The following is an 18,669-nucleotide window of genomic DNA, read 5'->3' as shown; positions in this document are numbered from 1 at the left end:
ATGGGTAGCTTCTTACGGTGCCCTTTTGTTAATGGGTGAAAAGACCAATCCATGAGAGACAGGTTCTAACATGGGTGCCGCAAATGAAATAGTTATCAGGTGTCGTTGTGGGTTGTTATTTTTGGCATTGGCGCATGTTGATTGCCAGGTCACAGGTGATATCATATTTTTCTCTGTCGTCAGCTAGTGTCTGCCAGGTGTGAAAATCAATGTCTAGGGCCTTCATGTCACCCTTGCAAGCATTCTTGAAGCAGGGCTTTGGGTGCCCTACTGTTCTTCTGGCTCTGGCTATCTCGTCATACAGAAAATTTTTGGGAACGCATCTGTCTTCTATCCTGCGAATGTGCCCGAGCCAGCGATGTTGTCTCAGCTTGATAAGTGCAAACATACTTGGGAGATTTCCCTGTGAGGGGATTGCCATATTCATGACTTTGTTTTCCATGAGATGCCCAGAATACGCCACAAACAGCAAATATGAAAATTGTTGAGTTTCCTTTCTTGATTTTATAGTCCTACAACAAGGTGCTGAGAACACGCATGCCTCATAAACCAGCATCTTGGTCTTAAAAATCAGCTTGATGTTATTCCATGCATGTTTTGTTGAGACCAGGGTGATCAACTCTTATGAAATAAAATAAGGGACACTTCGACTATGGAACCAACGGGGAGAGGGGTGGGGTGGGAGGCAGTGTTGCTAGTAATTGAGTCGTGGCTTGGGGGAACAGGGGTTTTCTGGTGACCATAAGAACCAGGGTGGGGCTGGCTGGGGGGGTAGTTTAAAGCAACCAAAGCTTATAACTTACCATGTGTGGTCACTCTGTTCTGAAGAAGTGATATTTGACTCGAAACGTTAGCTTTGTTTCCTGCTCCACAGCTGCTGTCAGACCTGTGTATTTCCAGTGCTTGTTTTTATTTCAGATTTCCAGCATCCGCAGTATTTTGCTTTTATTATCATCTCTGCTGGCCGACTCACTGACTTGCAGTCCCACTGAAATCACTCAGCTGAAACTCTCGGGCTCAGTCTCCTTCAGGCTGTCTGAGAAAAAGGCATCCCTTAAGGGACTCAAAACAAACAATCAGAATAAGGGACAATCCCTTAAAATACGGGACGGTCACCCTGTGTGAGTCAGCCAAAGGTGGAAGTTGCTTTTTTCACATGGAGACAGATTGTCACCATGAACCCACCATTGTTTGCTAACCACCTCCAGTGGGAATTCAGATCCTCAGATTCCCAACAATGCAAGTATTTATAACAAGGTTTGCCAAAAATGATTAAATGTATAAAAGCAAAATGCTGCGAATGCTGGAAATCTGAAACGAAAACAGAAAGTGCTGGAAAAACTCAGCAGATCCAGCAGCACCTGCGGAGAGAGAAACAGTTAACATTTTGAGTCGGTACGCCCCTTCTTCAGAGTTTAAATGTATTCCTGGATGTTTCATCGCATGACTTGCCCCCACACTCCAGCCATTAGTCGACCAACACATCCATCCTTGTGACGCGCTACCTTCCTACACCAATTGGACAGCAAAAAGACTCATTACCCAATTGGAGGATGCTTGACTTTCAGCCAAACAGCCTGTTCTCCCCCCCCCCCCCCTCGCCCCCATTTTCAATATTTTTATACCTGGTCAATAGAAAACGACAAAAAAATAATATCCTGATGATTTTTCTTCAGGGTTGCAAAGGGCTGTGTCCTGGAGATTCCAGGTCAGTCCTAGAGAATTGGCAACCCTATTACCTACATATATATAAATATACAGTGTATATTATACCATTTATAACGCTTTAACTCCGGAGAGAAAATGAGTGTCAGCTGTTGCTGGAAGAGATGAGTGAGAGAGAGGGGGGGAGGGGGAAATGGGTTGCCCTGTGACCTCTCACCTCGCGTCGCCTAGCAGCAGTAACCAGGGAAGCGACGCGACGCGACGCTAAGGAGAAAGGGGGCGGGTGGGGGGAGGGTTTCCCGTAGCAACCGGCAGCCAGGCCCCGGGCAGACTCGGCAGCATGCAGGCCGACTACCTGCATCAGTACCTGGATTATGTGGCCAGTAATGGCCTGGTGCTGAGCCCCGAACAAAAGGTCGCGCTGCAGGTCTCCCTGGAGATCGTCAAGAAGAACTACAAGTTCAGCCGGGTCTATTTCTGGGGCAAGATCATGGGGCTGACCACCGACTACTTCATCGTGCAGGGTGTCGAGACAGACGAGCTGAAAGACAAGAAGAGCCTGTACAGGTAAATGGGCTGGGGGAGCAGAGCCAACTGCAGTTTCTAACCCTAAATATTAAACACCAACTCTAAATCCTAAACATTAAACACCAACTGTAAACCCTAAACACCAACTCTAAACAATAAATGTAAACTTTAAAGACTAAACGCTAACTCTAAATCCTAAACGCTAAAGACTAACTCTAAATTCTAAGCACTAAACGCTAACTGTAAACCCTAAACATAACAACATGCGAATTGGGAGCCAGTTGGGCCCTCAAGCCTGTTCAGCCATTCAATAAGATCATGGCTGATCTAATTTTAACCTCAACTTCACATTCCTGTCTTCCCCAATAACCTTTCACCCCTTGCTTAGCAAGAATATCTATCTTCTGCCTTAAAGATATTCAAAGACTCTGCTTCAAACGTCTTTTGAGGAAGAGAATCCCTCCAAGAAATTTTTTTTCTCATGCCTTAATTGGGTGACCCCTTATTTTTAAACAGTTGCCCCCAGTTCTGGATTCTCCTACAACAGGAAACATTCTTTCCTGTTTTACCCCTCAGGATCTTATATGTTTCAATCAAGTTGCCTTTTACTCTTCTAAGCTCCAGTGGATACAAGGCTGGCCTGTCCAGAATTAACTCCCAAAACAACCTGCCGATTCCAGTCTAGTAAAGCTTCTCTGAACTGCTTCCAATGCATTTACATCTTTCCTTAAATAGAGAGATATAGTCTCACCAATGCCCTATGAAGCATAACCTCCATACTCTTATATTCCATTCCCCTTGTAATAAATGATAACTCGCTGCACCAGTCCATGGCCAAATGCAGCAAGACCTGGACAATATTCCTAAAGGACGTTAGTGAACCAGATGGATTTTTACGACAATGGTTTCATTAGACTTGTAATTCCAGATTTTTATTGAAATCAAATTCCACCATCTGCTGTGGTAGGATTCAAACCCAAGCCTCTGAGCACTACCTTTGGCCTCTGGATTACTAGTCCAGTGACAATACCACAATGCCACCATGAACACTAGCTCTAAATTCTAAATGCTACACACTAACAGTAAACCTTAAACATTAAATCCAAACCCTAAACACTAACCCTAAACACTAAACTCTAACTTTAAACATTAACTCTAAACCCTAAACATTAAATACTAACTCTAAACCCAAAATACTAACTCTAAACCCTAAACCCTAAGCATTAACTCTAAATCCTAAACACTAACTCTAAACCCTAAACACTAAACATTAACTCTAAACCCTAAATACTGACTCTAAAACCTAAACATTAGACACTAACTCTAAATCCTAAACACAGACTGAGATTTTCCAATCTTGCTCACTGTGGGACCAAAAATTCTCGCTCAAAGTCAACAGACCTTTGGCAAGTCCGTTAAATTTTCTGTCCCGCCCACAATGATTTGCACTGTGGGCAGGACCAGAAAGTCCCGGCCACTAGCTCTAAACACTAACTCTAAACCCAAAACATTAAACAACAATTCTAAACCTGAAACCCCCAACATTAAACAACAACTCTAAACCCTAAACACTAACTCCAAACTCTAAATATTAATTCTAAATCTCAAATATTTAAACTTAACCTGAAGCGCCAACTCCAAGCCATAAACGTCAAAGCCTAGCCCTACACACTAAATACTCACTCTAAACCCATACACTAACCCCAAAAAACGGCAACAACTCTAAAACCCCCATGACCTAACCCTAGCCATTAGGAGGGAGACAGTGCATAGTGGTGTTGTCACGTGACTACTAATCCAGGGAACTGGAGTTCTACTTTCACCACGGCTGACCTAGAATCGATCAAAAAACCATCTGCCCTTTAGGGGAGGAATTCTGCCGTCCTTACCACAGCATGTGGTTGACTCGTAAATTGCCACTTACTTGAATAAACCACTACAAAGCCTATAAGGTATGGGAATAAAACCAGATGGAGCACTCTGCATTGACTTTGGCACCAGAAATGACAACGGCAAACTCAGCCCTGTCTACCCTGCAGACTCCTCCTGCCATAGTCATACTCATGGAATAGTACTTTACAGATAATGTCCAGACAACATCTGTCCATTAACACTATTACCAGACCCAGCAGAGGTGGTGGCACAGTGGTATACAGTCAGGAGGGAATTGCCCTGGGAGTCCTCGACATCGACTCCGGACCCTGTGAAGCCTCATGGCATCAGGTCAAACATGGGCAAAGAAACCTCCTGCTGATTACCACATACCACCCACCCACCCCTTCCCTCTCCCTCTCTAAACTGGTAAATCAGTACTCTTCCATGTTGAACACCATCTGGAGGGCGCATGGAAGGTGGCTAGGGTGCAGAATAAACTCATGTTGGGGACCTCAATATCCATCAGCAAGACTGGGTCTGTGGCAGGTGGTGAGGGAGCCAACAAGAAGGAAAAACATACTTGGACCTCAAACTCACCAATCTGCCTGCTGCAGATGCATCTGTCCATGACAGCATCAGTAAGAGTGACCACCGCACAGCCCTTGAGGAGACAAAGTCCCATCTTCACATTGAGGACACCCTCCATTGTGTTGTGTGGCACTACCACCATGCTAAATGGGATAGACTTCAAACAGATCTAGCAACTCGAGGATTGGACATCCATGAAATGCTGTTGGCTGTCAGTAGCAGCAGAATTGTGCTCAACCACAATCTGTAACCTCATGGCCCAGCATATCTCCCACTCTACCATTACCATCAAGCCAGGGGATCAACCCTGGTTCAATGAAGAGTGCAGGAGGGCATGCCAGGAGCAGCACCACGCATATCTAAAAATGAGGTGTCAACCTGGTGAAGCTGGACACAGGACTACTTGCGCTCCAAACAGCATAAGCAGCAAGTGGTAGATAGAGCTATGTGATCCCACAACCAATGCATCAGAGCTAAGTCTTGCCACATCCTGTCATGAAGGGTGGTGAATAATTAAACAACTCACTGGAGGAGGAGGCTCCACAAATGTCCTCATCCTCAATGATGGGGGAGCCCAGCACATCAGTGCAAAAGATAAGGCTGAAGCATTTGCAACAGTCTTCAGCTAGAAGTGTTGAGTGGATGATTGATCTCGGCCTCCTCTGGAGATCACAGATGTCAGTCTTCAGCCAATACAATTTGCTCCACAGGATAGCAAGAGACATCTGAAGGCAGTGATTAACTCAAAGGTTATGGACCCTGACAATATTCTGGCAATAGCACTGAAGACTTGTGCTCCGGAATTTGCCGCGCCCTTAGCCAAGCTGTTCTAGTACAGCTACAACACTGCATCTACCCGGCAATGTGAAAAATTGCCCAGGTACGTCCTGTCCAGAGAAAGTAGGACAAGTCCAACCTGGTCAGTTACCACCCCATCAGTCTACTCTTGATCATCAGTAAAGTAATGGAAGGGGTCATCAACAGTGCTATCAAGCAGCACTTGCATAGCAATTACCTGCTCACTGCACTTGAGTTCCGCCAGGGCCACTCATTACAGCCTCGGTTTAAACATGGACAAAAGGGCTGAACTCCAGAGGTGAAGTGAGAGTGACTGCCCTTGACATCAAGGCAGAATTTGACAGAGTGTGGCATCAAGGAGTCCTAGCAAAACCTGGAGTCAATGGGGATCAGGATAAAATTCTTTGCTGATTGGAATCATACCTAGCACAAAGGAAGATGGTTGTGATTATTGGAGGTCAGTCATCTCAGTTCCAGGCCATCACCTTCAGGAGTTCCTAAGGGTAGTATCCTCAGCCTAACCATCTTCAGCTACTTCATCAATAACCTTCCTTCCATCATAAGGTCAGAAGTGGGGATGCTCGCTGATGATTGCATAATGTTCAGCACCATTTGCAACTCCTCAGACACTGAAGCAGTCCATGTTCAAAAGCAGCAAGATATGGACAGTATCCAGCCTTGGGAAGACAAATGGCAGGTAACATTTGCACCACACAAATACCAGGCAATGACCATCTGCAACAAGAGAAAATCTAACCATCGCTGTTATGGCATAGCCGATGGTAAATGCTGAGCTGCTCAAATCCCAGAGGGAAACTTGAAACAACTGCCACAACTGTTTTGCGATTTGTAGAAATTTAGAGATGCTTGCCTTAAATTCAGTAGTAATTACTACCATGATAACTTCTAAATCCCCTAGTTAATCTAATTCCCAGTTACACTTTCGTTAAGGCAGCAGTAAGACACAATAGACTTTAAAAGACCCAGGCAAAGAAACATGATATCCTGAACAATCCAATTCAAAGTGAGGTTTTCTTAAATTCACTTCTTTGTAGACAGTAGCTTGAGGCTTAGATGCTGAAGGCTTTTCACACTTGTTTAAATCTTAGAATGCCCGCCCTTACACACTACCTTTGCTCCTTTACACATATTTTCCCCTTTGGATGCATATTCCCATTGTTTCATTATGTCTTTGAACTTTACCTCTTTGATAATTAACATCTCTCATAGTATCAATTTTACCAGTAATCTTTAAGAAAAATAAACACACTGTTCCTGAACATCACCTGGCTAGTGACACATTTCACCCCTTCTTTGAAATCAATCTAGTCTGGTTTATTTAAAAATGCAAATGTTCCCTTTACATCTATGTGTACCTATTTAACATTTCAATCTTAGCTTATCTTCTAATACATCAAAGCCTTCAGAGCAGCTGCTTTTAATTCAATTAAGCCTTTTGCACATGCACACCTACACCTACACGCACATGCACACATAGATCTGTAGACGCAGACCTCACTATTACTCTACTGCACAATAAATCCCAATAACATTATGAGAATTATTATATCTTTATGACAATCGCCTCTTGACACTCAATGGCATTACCATTGCTCAATCCCCCAATATCAACATCCTGAGGGTCACCATTTATCAGAGACTGAACTGGACTAACCATATAAATACTGTGGCTGCAAGATCAGGTCAGAAACTAGGAATCCTGTGAGTGTAGCTCATCTCCTGACTACCTGAAACCTGTACATCACCTACAAGGCACAAGCCAGGAGTGTGGTGGAAACGCTCCACTTGCCTGGATGAGTGCAGCTCCAACAACACTCAAGAAACTTGACACTCTCCAGGACAAAGCAGTCTGCTTGATTGGCACCCCTTCCACAAACATTTACTCCCTTCACCATCGCCGGACAGTGGCAGCAGTGTGTACCATTTACAAAATGGACTGCGGAACTCACCAAGGCTCCTTAGCACCTTCCAACTCAACAGCCAATACCATCTAGAAGGACAAGGGTATCAGATGCATGGGAACACCACCACTTGGAAGTTCCCCTCCAAGCTACACACCATCTTGACTTGGAAATACATTGCCGTTCCTTCACTATCACTAGGTCAAAATCCAGGAATTTACCCCCCTCCCCAAATATGGGTGTACCTACAACTCAGGGACTGCAGCAGTTCAAGAAGGCAGCTCACCACCATCTTCTCAAGTGCAATTAGGGATGAGCAATAAGTGCTGGCTTGGCCAGCGATGCCCACATCCCACGAGTGAACAAAAAAAAATCCCCAAATTCTAAATTGTGCAGTCCCATTAGTCACTTTATATCTAATGTGATCTTAGAAAATGTGGAGATGAATGGGGTACTGATAGTAGAAGAGGGGCAGGAGTAATAATATAACCGTTAAAATTTGAATATGTGTATTTGGGAAATATATCAACACAATATAAATATTTCAAATATAATATTACAGTCTAACATAAGTAAAAAATGTGACAAAGATTACAATGAAATTATCTTGTTACAATAGCATAAAACTGAGAAATAATGTGATAATAAAATCACCTGTTGTGATGGCTTATTTTTCTGAGATTCATAGAATCACAAAATAATAGACCATAGAAGGAAGACATTTGTCCATTTGGGGAGTCAGGAGGTGAGTTACTTCCCTCAGAATTTCCAGCCTCTAACCTGTCTTGCAGCCACAGTATGTATATGGCTAGCCCAGTTCAGTTTCTGGTCAATGGTAACTCCCAGGGTTGATAGTGGGGGATTGAGCGATGGTAATGCCATTGAATATCAAGGGGACATTGTTAGATTCTCTCTTGTTGGAGATAGTTATTGGCTGTCCCTTGTCTGGCACGAATGTTACTTGTCACTTATCATCCCAAGCGTAATATTGTACAGATCTGGCCACACAAACTGCTTCAGTATCTGAGGTGTCACGAATGGCACTGTACACTGCAATCTTCAGAGAACATCCCTGCTTCTGACTTTGTGATGAAGCAGCTGAAGATGGTTGGGCCCAATGCTTTCAGTAAAACAGTGCCAAAATAATGCATATCACCCCAGTTCAAGAAGGTCCTGTGAAAATACCATTTTTTAATTGTAGTGTCAAACACAATCACTTGTGTTTACTTGATTACATTTCCCAGATTAGAACGATTTAGAACCATTATATATGATGATTATTTTCATTGCACCAGTCAACTTACCGCAGTGGAATAAAGCTCAGCCTGTCTAGCCCCATGACATGGCTGTCTGATTCTGGCACAATCTACAATAATTTTAGGTTCAATGCACATCTTTCAGAAACTATAAAGAGCAAGCGTTTTCAAATCAGCAGTATCATGATGCCTGGAGCAAACTTTTGAAATGGGAAATGGGAATTGGGAGAGGGGAGGTGAGTGGTGGGTATTTGTGCAGAGATATGCATTGGTATAGCTCTTTGAAAAACCAAGAACAGATGGTGCTGCAGAATAGAGTTACAGTTTCTGGCTATCAGTGATTTAACTTGTCAGGAAAAGTTAAAGTTAGTTAGCTTTCTTAGAAACAAACAGGAGACTTTGACGTGATATGATTGATGTTTCTGAGTTTATGAAGGGAATTGGTAAACCTGGGGGGGGGGAATCGCCCCAGACTTGCAATAAGTGTGGTAGCGGTGGCGCGTATCGTCCCAAACCCACTACGTTATTTATGCAGGCCCGGGAAACATGCCATTTCCATGACGGCGGGCTCTCATTCACCCGTCCTGCCATCTCTTCACTCTAAACTCACAAGCCCATCACACATTCACTGGCATCTCACTCACCGCCAGCTCAAGGGATATCATTGTCCATCCTCACACACATACCCTCGCATGTCCATCTAGCCTCATCTCTGGAGACTGCCTCCTCAGCCCTCACCACCTTGAGGCCACTTGCACCGATCAACATGTGCCCTCACACACACCCTGGGATACCCTCCTTCCTCAGTACAGCCTTCGTCCCGCAGCCTCTTCACTTGCCTGAGGCCACTTCTCCCCATTCCCCAAAAAAGACCTTGTCCTCCAGCCATTGAAAAGCTACCCATATATGGCTGAACTGGTAGGTAGAGACCTACCCGTGAGCTCCCGTAGAAGTGATGTGGTGCTCCCTGTGAAGCCTGGCACTGATGACTGTGAGTGCTGACCGAAATAAGGTAAGCAAACAAAGCTTGAAGCTCTAAATGAAGTGCAGCCCATCAGATGTACTTCGCTTGTGTGCTGTTGTGAAACACATTAAAGTACAATCCAGTCGGGCGGGGGGGATGAGTCCGGTGGGCTGGTCTTATAATGATATGCTGATGTGTTACAATAAGGTTTTCGAAATACAATGGCGGGAAATATGGCCCACCATCAGCGGGCGGAGCGGATGATCGCAAACTGGTTTCACGCCATTGTGAAACCGATTTTTGGCCTTCTCGCCATATTGTCCGCTCATGCCACTGAACACGCCCGACGATGGCAGGCATGGAAAATCCTGGCCATGGTCTTGGGCAAATTGTTCACTTACAGCAAAGGTTTAATCACTTGAGGGAGGCAATGAACACCAGGGAAAACATCAAACTCCTTAAGGAATAAAGCTCCAGGATAATAGTTCAGTCTCAAACCAAGATTATACAGCTCATACCAATGAACCTCTCCTCACACTACTCACTGTCCCTCTTGATCACTTCATCACTCACTAATCAATTATCCATCCTCTTCTATATCCTCATTTTTTCCCTCTGCCAACTGCTATCTACACCAACCATTCCCTAGCCTGTATGACACTTTACCTCCCCACTGCCCTGAGCAACTCACAAAGCTTTTCAAACCAACATTCTATTCCTAACACCATGTCCTTTCATTTACTGCCAACAACACCACATCATTTCCACTTCCTTTGTAAGGCACAATTTGCTCCAACTTCCTCCCAGCAAGAAAAGACAGTTCGGATCAGTTCAAGCCAGAACTGGCCTGAACTGGCAAGAACTAGTTTGAACAAGCCTTGGTTGGATTTTACTGAAAGCGACCGATGAACTGGTAATTCTACTGGACTCATCGGAAATCCAATAGAGACTCCCAGTTTCTGAGTAGTCACCAGTAAGCACAAGTACTTCTCAGCTCTCTTGAACTGGGACCACCAAATGGCACCAACTGTCAATTTTACTGAACCAAACACCAGTGAATGCCTGTCTCTCATTCCTTTCTGATTATGTCATGTTCTCAATCACTGCCTATGTTATTCATTTTAATACCATTAATCTTCAGGTCTGTGTTTACCCTTGCACCCACCAGGTGAATTTCCTTGCCGCACAATGTAGCAACTTGCCACTGTTTCTCTCTCTCTGTCCCCCAGCTCCAGCTGTCTCTCCCCACTGCTATGTCTCTGTCTTGCAGTCTTTCCCCACCCTGTTCTCATATCCCCCAACCTTTATCTTGTCTTGTGATTGGCGTGTTGTCTTAATGAAGATCCGTCCGAGGGGCATGTCGATTGTCCCTTTTTCTTATTTCTGTTGCAGAAGGAAAGTTACAAAAATTAAGTGTCATAATTTTAATGGAGATTTGCATGTGCGGAAATATATTTGTACATTCATATCTTTCTATTTTTGTAAATTTATATGCAGACTCTATATATGTGACATGATGAATTACTGTTTTATTGGCAGGATTCCATCACAAAGACAATAAACAGATTGTTCTATGACATTAGTCACATACTTTGCTTTTATTCCATTACATATCCTTGGGATTGCATTTACCCTTCCACCCACCAGGCGTTTTGCAAATATGGGGTTGTATATCTTGGCCACACTAATGAATACAGTTCTCTCCCATGATTATAAGCACGGATTACTGGCCCCCACAGCATAGAGCAGCTAGGTCCCAGTTCCAAAATATTCAAATGAGCAGAGGTCTAGTTCGGAGCCACGTAATTTGGATAATATGCAACGTAGCATACATCACCGAACTCCATTTTAACACAGGCGGCCACTGCTTCTTAATCTGGCATAGCTTGGATGACAGGACATATGCCTGTGCAGATCCTCAGATGTGCAATGCATCCTGTTTCCGGATCCTGGAATGGGGCAATGTCCTTTGATAATCATCCACAAACATTCACCCCCTCCACAACTGACGCACAGTGGCAGCAGTGTGCACCACCTACAAGATGCAGTTAGACAGCACCTTCCAAACCCACAGCCACTACCATCTAGAAGGACAAGGGCAGTAGATGCATGTCAACACCACCACTTGAAAATTCCCCTCCAAGCCACTCACCATCCTGACGTGGAAATATATCGCCATTCCTTCACTGTCACTGGGTCAAAATCCCAGAGCTTGCTCCCTAACAGTACCTTGTGGGTGTACCTACACTGCAGGAACTGCAGTGGTTCAAGAAGGCGGCTCACCACCACCTTCTCAAGGGCAATTAGGGACAGGCAATGCCCACACCCCATGAATGAATAAAAGAATCACTGGACAATTACCTTGAAGTGCCAAGATGATTTGTAGCTGTCCAATTAGTTGGGTGCCAATTAAAACAAGAGAGTTATTTCTTTACATAGTTTCAGCTCTGTATCGCAGTATACTAAAGAACACCCCATCCTTGCTCATTCTGTGATATCTAAGAGTCCTTTCATCTCCAAAAATGTTATAACCCCTTCTAGCTAAAGCTGTTACTTCTTGAGGATTGAAGGCCTGCATGTCACATTTGCTGAAAAGTTCTACTTATCCGAGGGTTTTATGGGCATTGTCCTCTCCTTTGGGCTTATCATTGCATGACAGAATCTTCTATTTAATGGTGAGCTTGCAAACTCACCCAGATTTTGCATAAGGAGAGACTTATGTACCGCTTGGGTGATAATCCCACTATGCCCTTTGAATTGTTGCTTCTCCCGGCAATTGCATGTCTAGAAGGGGAAGCATGATTGAGTCCACAAGGGACCCCACAACTCTACACTTTTTGGAAGGTGTATCAGCGAGAGCACATTAAAGGTCATGGCAGCATCACCATATAGAATTTGCACCCTGCCAACAAATGAATACATCAATGCATCACATTAGCTTAACTCATTGGGAGCAATTAAGTTTTGTAACAGGAAGAAAGAAACCTGCATGTGTACCACCCAGTGATTTAAATAAATGTCTGAAAGTATCCTGCTTAAACATGGCAAGCTGTAGAACAATAGCCATGTGTACTGTTCGGAGACCTTCCAGTATTTCCTTTTAGCTAATGATCTCAGGGACCTTATAACTAAACTTGATGGCCTAATGGAATGCAGACGCTCATCCAGCACCACCATATTTCCGGGAGACCCAATGTAATATGCCTCTTTGCTGGTGATACTATTACCTTTTGGGCTGAGAGAACCATGGGTAATAATACAACTCTTAACAATATAACTCTTCCAGCCCAGTATGTTACTGCCACACTTCAAATGTCAAAATATGTAGATAAGAGAATATAGGTAGCGATTTGCCGCTATTTTTTCTGATCTTGTTAACGAAGCCTTTCCTCAAGGGAAGGGAATTTCAACCAGTTGTTAATCTGTATTAACGTCTGGGTACAATGTTGTATTTGGTTATTTTACTGGACTAGTAATCCAGGGAGCATCAATTTAAATCCCACCCATGACAGTTTTGACCATTTTAAATCAGTTTAAACAAATTTGAAAACTGCCTATGAAACTGTCTGATTGTCTTAAAAATCCAATTGGTTCACAAATGCCCTTAACAACAACACATTGCATTTAAACAGTGCCTTTTACCAGGTAAAACATACTAAGACACTTCACAGGAGCAAAAGCAAATAAAACAGAAACCTATCATCCTGACCTGGTCTGGCCTATATATGACCCCATTCTGCACCATGGTTGACTCAGCTGCACTCTGAAGTGGCCATGACTTTCTAGCAAGAAACTCAGATATTAAAAGGAACTTAGAATGGGTATTGATTGCTGACCTTGCAAGCGATGGCTACACCTGAAGAATAAATTTTAAAAAGTCCCTGAACAATTGACTTTTAATTGAGCTCAGGAAATATCTTTTTATTATTCGTTCATGGGATGTGGATATCACTGGAAAGGCCAGTTTTTATTGCCCGTCCCTAATTGCCCTCAAACTGCTCAAATGGCTAGGCCATTTCAGAGGGCAATTGAGAGTCAACCACATCGATTGAGATCACTTCTGTATGGGGAGTTTTGAGAAGTGGTCTTAAAGGAACAGGCAAGGTTAAACACAGCTTTATTTTACCACCTGAAACAACACAGTTGTAAGCAATCTAGCTGTGAGTAATGCCATTGGAGATACCCTAGTTTTGTACAAAAACAGAATTCTGGAAATACATGACAGGTCTGTGATCACCCAAAGTGAGAAAAGGTTAATAATGTCTTGAGTAACGCTACTTTGTGACAACTACTAGTCCAATGGTGGTTAGAGTGGCATTCCCTTTAATTATATTAACCCCACCCAAAAATATAAAAATACTGTCTGTTTTCCTTTTTGTACAGTTTCAACTGCATGGATTGGAAATTGCTACCCCCAGCAACAGACAAGATGATAGAGAGGTCCATGATGGTTAAAGGTCGTTTCATGGGTGACCCTTCTCATGAGTACGAGAGCATAACAGTTAAGAAAACCGACGTGGAAACAATTGAGGAGGTTAGTGTAAGAACTTAGACAGGAATGAGCAGCGTTTAGAAACACTGAAAACGGTTGCAAATCAGCCTTAAACAGTTACAAGGATGGTAGTGATAGGAGGAGGCCTCAGAATGCTGCATAGGTTTCCTGCTTCATGTGACAAACTCAACCCTGTTGGAAGTCCACAGTCGAGCTATTTCCGTGAAGCGATTGGGAATTTGCCTATCACGTTATTTAAGCCAGGATACTCACTAGGTGTTGGGAGACCCACAAAAATGGGTTCGTGCTGACGTTGAAACAAGTGCTGAGGGTTCAGGTGGACACAAGACCTACCCATCACTTTTGCCTGAGGATAGCCCTCATGTAGGATTAATGGTTAACAGTGTGGGGGGGAGGGATTTTTGTGAGGGTGGTGGAGAGCCAGTGTGATTGGGTCCTGATTGAATTTTGCCATTGCTCGCTGCCTGCCCCACTCCCACCACCCTCACAACCAGATGCCCCGAAATGTAGTCAGGGATACATTCTCTGGCACCTTGTTTCTAACTATAGGGGGAATTTGAGAGGAGCTGTAAGAGCTAGGACGTAGAGCCTAAAATCAGCTTTCTGATTTGATTCCTATTCTTGGTGGAGATTTCTCCTGTGTGGAGGTTGGTAGAAAACTCAATCTAACTTAGTTGTGATGCTTTCCACAGTTAAATAGCCTGCTAACAGTTTCTGGGCACATCGATAAATAAGATATACTTGGCCCATGCTCTTGAGGACAGCCATCACCCATTAACTCTTGCACTTAGGGAAAAATGGAAAGAAAAATTGGAGGATTATAAAGAGGAGCCTTTTACTCATGCAACAGCTCTAACACAGCAAAATTTTCTCAGGTGCTTCACAAAAGGGAGGCGGGGACATGACCACAAGTGTGGTCAGATAGGTAGTTTCTGCAGGAACACACAGGGAGAGGTAGCAAAGCAAAGAGGTTGAAGAAGACAATTCCAGAGTGTAGGACCATAATGTCAAAGTGTCTGCCACCAATCGTAAAATCAGAGAGCGAAGGGGTGGTAGAATGGTGGTGGAATGTGTTGAGTTACTTGAGAACACATAACATCCAGAGTCTGATGAATGGCAGGCACTGAGCTCAGGCATGGAGCTCAGAGGTACAGTCAGGGCGGGGGCCTTGGAGAGATTGGTAATTGAGGACAATTAAATCGCTAGGAGACAGGGTGCAGGCAGATGTCAGGCAGGACGGAAGTGATAGATGAACAAAAGTTACAATTGATGGTCATCAGTGGTTTTTGACAATATACATGTATATTTGTTTCAGTTGAAGATAAAGGAGGAAGAACGCCTGACGGCTACGATTGAACTAATAAACAAAGAAGCTGCAATAATTCCCAGGGGTGCTTTTATCAAGACACCTCTTGAACAGGTCCACAGGAATAGGAGTTTTGAAGGTAAACAGTCCATAAATTTCAGGTTTCACTTCCTGGAATGAAGTCAAACATCTGCAGGTTATTGCTTAATATTTCTGCAATTGGCCCCTAAAAATTGGAGCACAGAAGGAGGCCACTCGGCTCATTATATCTATGACAGTCAATAATAGTCAATAACAGGAACTATAATCCTGTTTCTCTGTCCTCTCCCGTATCCTTTAATTGTTCTCCTTTTCAAAAGCTTATCCATTTTCCTTTCAAATTAGTCTCAGAATTTCCTCAGAGCTGCTTCTATTCTACTGCTACCACATCACTGAAATCGTGTTAATGCGTGTAAAATTCCCAAGAGATAGACCCCTCCTCAAAGGCACCTGTGATAAAGCATTCCATGTTCGAATAACCTTCTAGCTTAAAACATATTCTTTCCAACCTGCCCCTTCATTCTTCTCGTGACAGTTGTCAGTTTGTGCCCCTTTGTTGACCGTTTAAACTAAAAGAAACAATATTTTACAATTCATCCTTTTAAAATCTAATATCATTCTGGGAACTTACTGTTACATCTCTCCTTAATCTTCTCTGCTCCAGTGAAAAATGGCAGTGCTTTTTCAAACCTTTCTTCTAAACCATAACCGCCCAGGCTTCATGTCATTCTTGTGAATCTTCGCCGAATTAGGGTATGTTCCTGATCGGTGAATTCTCACCTTAAAAATGTTAAACATGGCCACATTACATTATATTTCATCAGCCAGTTAAGCCTTGACTAAAAGTAGCACACAAAGGAATGTTACATGAGTGCATTAAGCACTTGTACGTGAACATCACTGATCAGAAAATTTATCTCATTGTCTCGGTTAGAGCGCTTGCCTCTAAGTCAGAAAGGTTTTGGTTCAAGGCCCACTCAAGATTTAAGTACACAATCAATGCTGACCCTTCAGTGTCATTTTGAAGGAGTGCTGCATTGTTGGAGGTGCTTTCCAAGATTTCGGAACGTCTTCTTGGTGAGCCGGCACTATTTGAAGAAGCGTTTGGAATGTCCTGGTCAACTCCCTCAACCAACACCACCAAAACTAGGACTAATTATTCCTTCACCTCAGTTCTGTGAGAAAATGCAAGAGAATATTCTCATCAACCCCAAAGGTCAGCTATGGCAAGAGGAATGGAAAAAGAAGTAAACTGTATGAAAGAAAGCAAAAGGCTGTGGGAGAAACATTAAAGAGGTAACCCAGGCCTGACCCCCATGTGTTATGATGATGTGCTATTTAAAAAAAACATTTTTAATTCTCCTTTTTCTGGCTGGACTTTTTTTGAAAAAATAATAAACTGTAATCCTATTAAGACAATGGAGGACTGCTAGCCAACCAGAATATATAACATGCATTCCACCCAAGTGGGATAAAAAGGGAACAGATGCCCTAACCCTGCCTGAGAAGTGTGAAAGACCCCATCTCCTGTTTTTTTTAAATTCATTCACGGGATGTGAATTTATTGCCCGTCTCTAGTTGCCCTTGAGAAGCTGGTGCTGAGCTGCCTTCTTGAACCACTGCAGTCCATGTGGCGTAGGTACACCCACACTGTTGTTAGGAAGGGAGTGCCAGGATTTTGACCCAGCAACAGTGAAGGTGATATATTTCCAAGTCAGGGTGGTGAGTGACTTGGAGGGGAACTTTCAGGTGGTGGTGTTGCCATCTATCTGCTGCCCTTGCCCTTCTAGGTGGTAGTGGTCGTGGATTTGGAATGTGCCGTCTTAGGAGCCTTGGTGAATTCCTGCAATGCATCTTGTAGATGGTACACACTGCTGCTACTGTGCGTTGGTGGTGGAGGGAATGAATGTTTGTCGATGTGGTGCCAATCAAGCGGACTGCTTTGTCCTGGACTGTGTCCAGCTTCTTCAGTGTTGTAGGAGCTGCACTCATCCAGGCACGTGGGGAGTATTCTATCACACTCCTGACTTGTGCCTTGTAGATGGTGGACAGGCTTTGGGGAGTCAGGAGGCGAGTTACTCGTCACACTATTCCTAGCCTCTGACCTGCTCTTGTAGCCACAGTATTTATATGGCTAGTCCAGTTCAGTTTCTTGTCAATGGTAACCTCCAGGATGTTGATAGTGGGGGATTCAGTGATGGTAATGCCTTTGAATATCAAGGGGGGATGATTGGATTCTCTCTTGTTGGAGATGGTCACTGCCTGACACTTGTGTGGCACAAATGTTCCTTGCCACTTGTGAGCCCAAGTCTGGATATTGTCCAGGGCTTGCTGCATTTGGACATGGACTGCTTCAGTATTTGAGGAATCGCGAATGGTGCTGAACATTGTGCAATCATCAGTGAACATCCCACTTCTGACCTTAGGATTGGACGAAGGTCATTGATGAAGCAGTTGAAGATGGTTGGGCCTAGGACACGACCCTGAGGAACTCCTGCAATGGTGACCTGGAGCTGAGATGACTGACCTCCAACAACACAACCCTTTGTGCTGGGTATGACTCCAACTTTGATTTCATACTATCTTGAAACTCTTCAAAAGTTTCTAAGATGGCATATCAGAATGCAATTTTCTGCTTGACAACACAATGACTACAACAGACCTGATAATCAAATTCCTCTGGAACATACAGCCAGCAGGGCTTTTAAAGGGGAAATCTACTCCAAACAACTACACCCAGGAAGACATCTGAACAAAACGGCCGCACCTTGGAATCACTGCGTCAAGACCGTACAAAGGACAGTTAAGAGGATATTCTTTTGATTGTTTACCTTCTACACAAACTGTAAAACATCTTTAAGATAGCCTTTTATCTTACCATCTGTACTAGTGTGTGTGGCATATAAATGGTGGTTGTGATTTACTTTTTTTAATAATTTGGGAAGTAGTGTCAATAATCTTATCATGTTCTGTGTTTAAACTCAGAAACCCTATCTAATTCTTTATATCTGAAAGTGTACATAGTGGGACTTTTGCAGTATTGGCAAAGCACTTCCTCGCCAAATTCACAAAAAAAGCCCTGTTACGGTCAAACTTGGGGATCATTTTTATCCCTTTCTCACATGGCCATAACACATGTGAGAAATGCCATGCCACTTTTTACCACTTCTGTGTTTTAGCTTGAAGCAATGCCTTGGACAGCTCAAAATGTCACT

General features: G+C 43.5%; 1 protein-coding gene across 2 annotated transcripts in view; it reads left to right on the top strand.

Annotated features, from left to right (window-relative positions):
• Positions 1-2,005: 2,005 nt before the first annotated feature.
• Positions 2,006-18,669, top strand: part of rsph9 (radial spoke head component 9) — a 93,538-nt gene continuing 76,874 nt past the window's right edge. The window contains exons 1-3 of one of the 2 annotated variants that reach the window (XM_041188765.1): positions 2,006-2,232; positions 13,980-14,130; positions 15,425-15,554. In XM_041188765.1, the coding sequence (XP_041044699.1) occupies positions 2,006-2,232; positions 13,980-14,130; positions 15,425-15,554 (508 nt within the window). Of the gene's footprint in view, positions 2,233-13,979; positions 14,137-15,424; positions 15,555-18,669 lie in introns of both variants that reach the window. The other variant, XM_041188766.1, reaches the window with a different exon arrangement.

Source organism: Carcharodon carcharias, chromosome 5 (genome assembly GCF_017639515.1).
Source record: "Carcharodon carcharias isolate sCarCar2 chromosome 5, sCarCar2.pri, whole genome shotgun sequence".
Classification (NCBI taxonomy): Eukaryota; Metazoa; Chordata; class Chondrichthyes; order Lamniformes; family Lamnidae; genus Carcharodon; species Carcharodon carcharias.
Note: the sequence above shows the minus strand (reverse complement) of the source record. Positions and strands in the feature narration are given on the sequence as shown.